Raw genomic sequence first — 10,701 nt, 5'->3', positions numbered from 1 at the left:
CTGTACCATGAGCTGACAGTTAAAGCAGTGTCCAGCTGATCCTCAAAATAAGCTGTCTTAACACTGTTCTTCCATGCAATAGCTACAGGATTATGCAAAGTTGGATACAATCAGAAGTGGATATGGAATTTTTGGTGGAATCTATGAGCAACATAGTTTTCAAGCAATAAAATAGTTTGCTAAAACTAAAGCTGGCTCTCAATCCTACTTCCAGGTACTAAGTGCTTAGGTTTAAGCACAGCTGCTTTCCTTGTGGATGGGGAGAATTTTAATTCACTGAAAATTAAGGATGTGTTTTAAACCTTGACACTGTGTGACTTGCTAGATTGGAATTGGACATAAATATTAAAAATCAGACAAAGAAAAGCTCAAGTGATTAATGGCATAAATATCGTACTCCAAAATGTCCCAGAAACATTGTCTAATTTTAGAATCCCAAATCATATCACCTAAGAACTAAAATGTGACTCAGTCAAAACACTCAGAACTCTGATGTTGAGTATCCTCTGTGCTACTGCCATATACATAGGTAGAAATACCTAACCTTTACAGAACTCTCTAGATCTTCAAGTTCTACCTACCTCTCCATTTCTTCTCACGCCATAATGAAGTGATAACAATTTCTTAAAAGAAAAAGAAGTAAAATAAATTTTAAAGCTACTTGCTTTTCTGCTTATTGTAGACCTTTCTTCAACAGCCTGATGACAAGACCATTCAAGGTAGCCATCTAGCTTGTAGGTTAGATTTCATTGCTGCCTCTGTTTGTAAGTACTCAGATTCCCTCTCCCATAGATATCCTCAGACTAAAGACAGATTAGAAACAGATTTTACACTTTTGAGACAAGTACTTTAAGTGGAAGCACACGATGCAAAGATGAGTAACATCCTCTTCACCATCACCACGACCTCCCCTCTACTTTGGAAGGAATTCAGTGCTGGCCCAGACTGTGCTCCAACCACAGCCACCAAAACAAAACTTCTCTCAGGACCTCGAGTTTGGCATCTATTCTGCTATGTCTACATAGCAATGGCTGTTAAAGCAGACATAAGTCTGTATCACTCCCTAGTAGCTGAGAGCCTAAATTTCACATCTGTCTTCCCTTAGGTGGAATTTACTGAGCCCAGACCTTGATCCTAAGAAACAGCTTGATCCAGCAGAACAGAAGAATCAAGTTTTGAATTAATATATCTCCACTTCTTGGTCTGTCATCCTCATGCCTCAATTTCAATAGAAAGGTTATGTGTGCAACTGCAACTGTGATCAAAGCCCCAGTAGCTGGTCATCTGAATAGTTCTCTCTCCTCCACTGACTGTATTGCTTGGATCTCTACTGATCAGCCTAGGAACACAGACACCTAGGGAATCACCTAGTGCTCACCTGGTGAATCCCACTGCCTATGATTCAGCCCCAGGTTCTCAAAGTTTTTATGCATGTTATTTCCCACACTGGAATTACCAAAAGATGTCAAAAGCACACCCTGCCATTATATGGAAGTCTTTTATCCTTTGTGAAGACTACAGGTAAGCAGGACAGGAGAATGTTCCTAATTTCCAGGACATTTGAAATTAGGTATTACGGTATCTTTCCAGGCAGAGCTGAACCTCAGTTGCCTGTAATTTTCTCTTAGAGATAATTTATTATTGAAGATGTAAGAGCTTATATGGCAAACTGACTAACCCTTACTAGAGTGAGTACTAATTGCTTGGACTCTCAAAATAGCTTACAACAATACATGCTAACCAGAGATATGAAAACATAGTACTATTAGTCAGTGTTCCAAGCATGTTAATTGCCTTTTCCATAGTGTGTGTGTGTTTGTATTGCAATGCTCCAAAAATTTATTTTTGATAATCAAGCCACAGAATGGAGGCTGAGATCATGATTCTGGGTTACAAGAAGAGTCTGGGTTAAAGCAACCAAAATTAAAATGGAAATTCTGAGATAGCTACCATTCCCAATTCTACATGTTATGTTTTGTTTATGAAATAACTAATTCAGTGACTGGAAAAATAATTAAAATATTTTCTTGAAAAGGAAGAGTGAATACTACTGAGGTCCTACATTTCATATTTCCATTCTCAAAACATCTGTCAGAAACTAGCAGCATTCAGAGCCCATAAAAAAAACCAAACATGAAATTAATGGATAAAGTAGCAGATGCAGCTCTTACTTAATGTGATAATTCCTCCCTTTGCAAAGGCATACTAGAACAGCAGTAGAAAATTCTTTTTTGACAAGCCACCTTCCGATCACTAAGGCAGATGGTCAAAGCCTGGGCAGAACCAGCAGCTAGTATAGGAAGCTCCTAAACTCTTGTCACTGCAGAGTGAACTCATGACTAATTGCAGACAACTACAGTAAGGTGAGACAAATCACAAACATCATTACCATTTCCCCAAGGCAAACACTTACTACCAAGTTCAAATATCTGTTCTACAAAACATGGGATGTACACTGGAGATCTAGTCAAGAAAATGCTTGTAACATCCAAAGAAAAAGAAGTTCAAACCCCAAAAGAAACAGAGGTGTGGTTTTTCTATTAAAAGGGGAGACTTTACTAAAAGGCTTCTGGGTTTCTGGACAAGGTTTCAAAAGGAACAGTCTGCATCTGAGAATTTGATATTCTCAATCAGGAGAAGAGAGAAATAAATATACATATAAAACATTTAGAAGAAATAGTTAGAATTTAGATAAAATCATTCTCCTGAAAAAGTCTCATTTTCCATCCCTCCTCCCCCACATACATTTCAGGAACAAAAGCTTCTAATAGCCTACTGGAAAGGGAGATACTGTTTTCAATGTCTTTTGCAACAGGCAGAGAAAATATTGTACCATTTAGGGTGTGCATTTTGTTCAGTCAAGCATTACAAGGAACACTGGGCTAGTAGATGTGATAGTGAAGGGTTTTTATAAAATCAGTGTTACATAACTTCTTGATTTCTGTAGATGGTTAGCAGCAATAGGGCTGCGTTGGACAATGTGAAGTCATGTCTCAAAACAACACAATACGACAGGCCAATTGTATTCTGGCTTGATTTGCATCAGGGACTAGTATACAATACCTCACTGCAGTGCAGCCATTCCCAAATCAAACTAAGTTCCAGAAGTGGGGGAAGAAACCCTGTGTTTTCTGAGTGTCAGCTCCTGGTACTTAATGATGAGTATTGTAATACAGAATTTAAATTAAACAGGTACCAGGAAGGGATTTTTGGGTTTTATTTATTTCTACATCTCAATGGAGTCAGCATACAGAAAACATGATACAATGAATTCAGCATGTGTGGGCAATCATGTAGTTAGGCAGCAATGTTTAATCTAGTTGAGGCCAGTAATCTCTGGATGTTGATGCACAGTGTCATGCGCTGCCTTGTAGCATTTCCACATGGGCAATCTGTTACTTTGCAGCATTAGAATCTGCATTTTATTTCTTACTCTCTTATTTGACTCCTCAGGGATTCGGTAAATTCAGCACTAATTTACAACTACCATTTTCTCTGGGCTTTGACACATAGGCAGTCAAGGATTAGAATGAGGCTTCTAAAGCAGCTACCACTTGCAGCCATCTGCCCAGCCCTTCTGACGGAGATTGCCAGTGCCACCGCAGTGAGTCAGAAAACCCAGTGAAGCAACTCCTGAACATCTCAAGCCTATATATTAAGGTACATAGATTCACTTTGAATTTAATGCTTAGCTGAGAACGGCAGCAGTACAGAAGCTGATTCATAAATCATGGAGCAATCTTTGTCAGAGGTGAGGCAACAACTTGGGCAGCACCCGTCTGAGCCATCTGATTTTATTCTGCTTCTCCATGTGAATGAACCCTTGGACTTCATCAACGTTTACAAGTCGGTAAATGGTAATCTTTCCAAAAGCAATTGTTTCAGAACAACAGAGCTACTTCACATGCTTTGCAGACTATTACTTTACTGAGTGCTTTACAGACTCTATTTTTGTTGGTTACATTTTTTTTTTTCAGTTTTTCACAGCCACAAATGAAGCAGAAATGAGGGTTTGATGCACATTCTCTGAACCCCAACAAGAACTGTTTTAAATCCCTGTCTCCACATTGGAAATTATCTCTCTTTCAGGCACTTGGGTGCAATTATATAGCAAACTCAGAAGTATTATATAGCAAATTATGTAGGCTCTTATTTACATGTTTTTATTATACAGAGTGAACTATCAAAGTAGTTGTTGATTTTAAATGATAAACTTTTATTCTGAATATACTGTTTTTGCACAAGAATTAACACAACAGTTCTAGGATTATAAACTTTTTATAACATTATTGTACAAATTTTTACAAAAAATTATTTTTTCCAGGCTTGTCAAGTTCCACAAAAGTGTCAAGAGAACACAAGAAAAGGGAGAAAGACCTGCTTGCCCTGTAAGAGCAACCAAGTCTTCTTTTGCAGAAACGCACACTGAGCATTTCAATAAAAATATCCCAGAAAGCATGATCCAGACATTCCGTACAACACAAGAAAAGAAGACAGCTTTGTCAGATCACAATCACAATTTCATGGCATCTGAACAAGACAGTATCCCTTTAGCCTCAGTGAAATTATTTCTTCAAGATGATGTTTTTCTTTTAAACCATAAACAGGACAGATGCAAGTAGCTGGGAAGAGGGTGAGGCTAACTTTTCAAAACTCTTGAATTGTTTTCAGACACTTTGTTTTAATCTTTTTTACAGTAGTGTACAATGAGTATTAACAATATTAACATTGTGGTATGAAAAAAAAAATAAATAAATCTGGCCTTTGTTAAAGGCTTGGATGTCTTATGAATCTAGGGTAAAACTTATCCTGAAGAAAGAGTTATTAAGATTTCACCTTCAGTCGACATTCCAAAAACACCCAAGTGCATTGCAGTGCCTTGTGGGCAATAATATACTTCTTAATAACCAGTGTGCTAGCATCTGACTTTTTAGGACCTGTGGGACTGAGGTTGTGTTTTGAAATTAAGACATACTAAGAACGTTTTCTGAGCTTAGGTGTTAATGGGAACAAAAGGTCTTAATAGTGTTTCAGTGATACGGAAAAACTCTCAACCACAGCAAGTAACACTTGGGTTGCAAAGGTCACTTAAAAGGGATACTGCCTATTTGAACCCAGTAAGGCCAGTTTTTAAGTTAGTAAAAGGAATATTATAGGAAAACTTACAAATGGCAGCAACACTGTTTTTTTGTCAAGTTAAGCAGTAAAGCCTCAAGCATTAGAAACATGAAAAAGATCATACTAAAGTCTTAAAGGTACGGGACCTAAAAATCTTGTCAATCAAACCTGCTATGTCATGTTAAAAACCTGTTACAAATATGGACCACGGTCAGTGTTTTGGCAGTAATGCTGGTTGTTTAAATGAAAAACTAGAAAGAAACCTTTCATGTTAAGTCCTCGGTTCATGTTTTGCACAATACCATGTTGTAACAACTTTAATGGTGGTTATTTGCTCGACATACAATAGGCTGCATGACTTCTGTGTAAACTGAAACAGTCCCAACCATTCCCTTAGTGCTATTTAAAGGATCTGAGCAAATATCAACAAACAAAAGTTTTTACAATATATTGTAATTTGAAAATGTCTCAATTTAAAGCCTAGGATCAAGTTTATTCTCTCACAGACAAAAGAAGATGACTATTATGCATTATGTGACAGTAAGGATACTCTTCTGCATGAGAATATGTATTTATTCATGCGAGTTATTTAACAGACTGGTATTCACATTTTGAGATAGCTAAAGTTCACATTCCATTTTCTATCTGTTTTGTAATTTGCAGCTATCTAGGTAGTACATTTTAAAAAATCTTGACCATCATTTGCATATAATCAAAATATATATTGTTTTCTGCAAAAAGAAGCCAAAATTTCATTTTTTTTCTTTTTAAAGCATTGAGTTCTATGGGGACAGTACTAAGCCTTTCTGGGAGGGCCAGATCCTCCTGAGTTTTCTATCAAAGGGGTATAAAGTTCGGAAGGCCAAGTGTGTATACAGAAACATGTTTCTTCTGGTCATATAGAGGGGCAGAGGAGAGGAACAAAAGACATTTCCCTCTTCAAAGGGAAGAACCCAAGAAGGCTAATGTGTCTGTATGGCATGGGCTTCTCCCTCCTTTTGCATTTTAGCACTCTAAGGGAAGTGGGATGAGAGCAAAAGCCATGGCTGTTTTCTGTGGCGGCATGGCTTTGTGTCATCTTTCTTTCTGCCTACAGACTCCAATGAAATGTTTATTAGGTAATTCAAAATATGGCTTACCAGCATAAGCAAATTGTTCCAAAATGTTAAATAATGTAACTTTTCCATGAAGGGTTTCTTTGGGAAACTAAGTGAAAACTATAGAGAATATACTGACAATCTCTCAAGAAATTAAAAGACCAAAATGCAAACTAATATGTATTTTAAGTAATCTTAGAGTAAAAGCTATGACTGTGGCAAGTATTGGCCTAATCCTGCAAAACTTGTTCCATAAAATTTCAAGTGATCATGTTAAGGAAAAATACAGGATGTGGTCTCAATTAGAAAGACTCAAACCAATTTTTTGCCAGGTGATAACTGGTGATAGGATGAAGAGAAGTGCAGTAATATGACTGGAAGGAAGAGCGCCAAGATTATCTTCAGCCATATTATCAAAATTAGCTCACCTGCCCTGAGGAAGACCTGAAGTCATCCAACACAGTTAATTGTACTTTTAACCCCATGACTTTACTAGAGATATTTTTTTTAAAAGCTAAATCTGACCACTGAATAAAAGGTCAGGTTTTATTTTTTTTTAGTCACTGTATTCCCCAAAAATACATAGCTGGAGCCAAGGTATATGAGCAAAACAACAAACCAGCCATGGGTACAACTACAGTAGACATCTGATCTTTGAAGCCATGCCATGGCTTTGAGTAGCTTCTTCAGTTTTCATAGGATATTAATGCATGCCCAATTATTTCTTTAAGCTTTTGACATGATCAAAATTATATCAATCGTCAGCATATACATACCAATGCTTTGCATTTTCTTATTTTTTTAAAGAGCTAGTGTATTGTGCCATGTTAATATTTGCATATTGCAGTTGTTAGCAGAATTGTACAATACCAGCAGAGTTGCACATTCATTGGTTTAGCTGTCTTGCAATACTGTTTAGTTCTGAAAACTAGAAAAAAAGCACAAATAATATTTTGCATCAACACTATGCTACACTGTAATATTGTAATTTACTGCACCAATCTGTATCACCAATGAGGTTGTATAAAAACAACTTCTAAAATTATTATTCACAATCAAGTATCAATGTGCATACATATAGATTCAAGGCTCCCCATTTGTTTATAATTTTTCCAATCTCAGCAACGAGGAAATTTTGCTGTTAAATATGCTATCTTCAATAATAAATACCAACAGCAGAAGTTTTAGTATTATGGGTGGTTTTATATGAAAGAAACAAAGGGGGAACCTGCTATGAACCTTAGAGAACATATACTTCCAAAAATAAATGTGTTAAATCTGATTTTTATATACTTAAAATATCTGTACACAGGTTTTCATGTGAGATCACTATTCTGTAAAAAATCCAACTCAACCCTTTTGCTACAATAGCTAAATTTACCCTATTTTCTCAGCTTTTTCATTGCACAGTATATTCAGAGCTCTGTTTCATAATATAATTTAATATGATTTGATTGCAACACATTGCAATGTTGAGTTTCTCACACAATAAAAGAATCACTCAGTTACCTTTTCAATGGACTATACTATACCATCAAAGAAAACAAACTGAAAAACGGTAACATAGCATCATCATCATGCAAAATACCCTTGGAAACCAACGTTCAAATATCACAAAGACATTTTTTATTCACAAGCATTTTTGTTTGAGCCTTTGAAGGATTCTACTAGCTTTATATATAACTGCATTGTGAAAAGGAGGTGAATATTACATTGAAATTAACATTTTTCTGACAGAAGATGATGCCAAGTTTAAGATGAGAATCACTTTTTAGTCAAACTCTCAAGCATCTTTATATTTTTAAAAACCAAAGTTTCCTTGCTTGCTTGCTTGCTTCCTTCCAGATAACAATTTATCAACCTACCAAAACTTAGCTGGCTACATGATTCATTTTGGAAGAATAAACCACTCATCATAAAGCATTTCAATCATGCTGAACTTCTGATGAAGACTAGCCAATATTTCCATTTTACACTAGTTTGGACAAAACTGATGTTCAAAGCAGCCATCATGGTGCTAGTAATGTCTATTGGGGAGTATGTTTCCTTTTTTCGTGTGGTTTGTTGTTTTGTTTTTGTTTTTTGTTTTTTTTTTTTTTTTTTTAATAACTGTTCATGTAAGAGAATATAAATCTTCAAGATATCCAAAGCTTAAAAGAAATGAAAATCACATACATAAGCTATTGTCAGGGGAGCCCTTTTACATGAAGTCATCAAGATTACAACAACAAACAAATGAAAAAAAAATAAAATCTTAGATTCCCCAATGGAGCACGTACAGAATTCTGTTCAGATGGCATAGATGATGCAGCATTCACACGTTTAAGGATCTGACACTCCAACATGCAGCCACCATGGGTGCCTTTATGAGTCTCACAAGGAGTGATAACCAGACACGAGCACTGCTGTTCTGCTGCTTCTGCTGCTGTCTGAATAGTTGACCCTTTTTAAAATGAAACTGAGGCTATCGTTTTGGCCGGGTCTTGAATAAGTTATGCAGGTTTTGGTTTAGCAAGGTCATAACTGGCAGTGTCTGCTGCCAGATAACAGCCAAAGCAGGACCAACTGAATTCCTACCATAGACCACAGTGATGGACTCAAACCAGAGACACCACCGCAGTCAGCCGAATCTTCCTGTTGACAAGAAAAGAAGAAATCATTTATCATTAATTACAGTTAAATTCCCTGAGAAGTAATCTACATTTTAGTCTTCAACATTTTGAACTATCCTTGAGACGTCCTTTTTGGTCTTATATATGCTATTTTGTTTAAAATAACAGCAAAATAATTCCTGGAAGTTAGTCTGATTTTTGATACAAAGACTACATTAACTATAAGCATGGGAGGATTAAATGCTTACAAGGTTTACTGCAGTCACTTAGGAACTATATGAGATACTTACACAATCAAACAAGAAATGCTATGGGATATACCTGAGGGCCCCAGTAAACCACATCTATATTCCTTAAAACTACATCAATCAGTTTATTGTGAGGAAAGATGGAAGAACAGATCACTTTTGAAGATTAGAAAACAAATGCCAGAATATGTTCATGTCCATCTCATCAATGTGATTGTACATTAAAATGAATATGCTCTGCAGGTGAAGATATGATCAAAGAAAATTAAAATCCTTTCGCTGTCTCTGATGCTGTATTCAAGTATGAGAACCAAATTTTCTGTTGGCTTCTTGTACACGTTTGATGCAGTCTGTAGAGAAGACGCCCTCCAGTTTGAGGGCTCACTCTGAGCTGGACCACTCTGTCATGCATCAGTGTACCTAACTATTCATTATGCCACACAGCAATCACACCTCTCTTCCCCATTCCTCTTTACCATTAATTGCTGTTATTTGGTCCCACTTCGCCTATAATGCATAATAACTTTCATGTTATGGACTTTTTCATTAGTCTGGCTGAAATATATTTGATACCCATTCTGGAGTCTGTAACATCTTTACACCTTCTTGTTTCTCAGGACTGATACAATCTATGTTTAGCTGCCTAAAACACCAGAACAATGTTCCAGCCATTCCCTGCACTGATCTGTCCACCAAGTCTGAGATTCATGGGTAGATCTGAAAGCTGAAAATATTTCCATTTATAAAGAGATCCCAAGCCTCCAAGGACAAGACAACAGTGTAGGTGGGAAGGAACTTAGATATTTTAGGAACTGGGAAAACTTCTTGAACTGGAAGTACATGTGCAGGGAAGGACAGCCTGCATCTTAACAGTAACAGATCCCAACTGCTGGCACAGAAATTAAAAAGGTTTTAGAACAGAAAGCAGAGGAAAGCCAATGAGCATGGAACATCTCCTGGTTCAGACTGACATACCACTGAGGCATATCTAACTAATATTCAATGTGCCTCAGAAAAGGCTGGGTGGGGGGTTGGGATAAAAGTACAATCAGGATAAATAAAGAAGGGTCAAAATTAAATTTATTGGCACATCCTTAAGCAAAACTTTCAAGTGTAGCACACCAATGCTAGGAACATAAAATTGAGAGGGTGAATGAAGACAAGTCATCAATGAACCATCCCAAAATAATACACATATCAGAAACCTGGTGGAAGGAGAATAATCAGTAGCATTGTCAGGCTACTAGCTTTGTAAGAATGGCAGTGTAGGACATACAGCAGAAGGGTAGTATGTAAAGGATAATATGAAGTGTAATAGCATGAAAGTACTACAGGAAAAGGAACGTGTGATGGAATCTCCATGGGTAAGAAATTTCAGAGTCTAATAATAAAAATGTAATACTAGGATTGCAATGCTGACCACTCGATCAAAGTGACAATATCAATCATGAAATGTTATGTGAGATTAGAGGAGCCACATATAGACTGGATCGATGCCTTATCAAAAAGAGATGTAGAGATCACATTTCTGCATATGATAAATGACTGCCTTTTGGAACAAACAGACTGAATCTTTAGTGGTGCATGGAGCCCTCTTTAAGATTATTAGTAGAGAGCTGCTCTCTA

The 10,701-nt window shown here is 36.7% G+C and overlaps 1 protein-coding gene across 6 annotated transcripts in view; it reads right to left on the bottom strand.

Moving 5' to 3' along the window:
* Positions 1 to 4,192: 4,192 nt before the first annotated feature.
* CACNA2D1 (calcium voltage-gated channel auxiliary subunit alpha2delta 1) overlaps positions 4,193 to 10,701 on the bottom strand; it is a 434,706-nt gene continuing 428,197 nt past the window's right edge. For all 6 annotated transcript variants that reach the window (XM_074869856.1, XM_074869858.1, XM_074869859.1 and 3 more), the window contains one exon: positions 4,193 to 8,849. In XM_074869856.1, the coding sequence (XP_074725957.1) occupies positions 8,813 to 8,849 (37 nt within the window). In that variant the 3' untranslated portion in view covers positions 4,193 to 8,812. The remainder of the gene's footprint in view (positions 8,850 to 10,701) is intronic.

This window comes from Strix uralensis, chromosome 5 (genome assembly GCF_047716275.1).
Source record: "Strix uralensis isolate ZFMK-TIS-50842 chromosome 5, bStrUra1, whole genome shotgun sequence".
Taxonomy (NCBI): domain Eukaryota; kingdom Metazoa; phylum Chordata; class Aves; order Strigiformes; family Strigidae; genus Strix; species Strix uralensis.
This window is presented reverse-complemented; position numbering and strand designations above follow the sequence as displayed.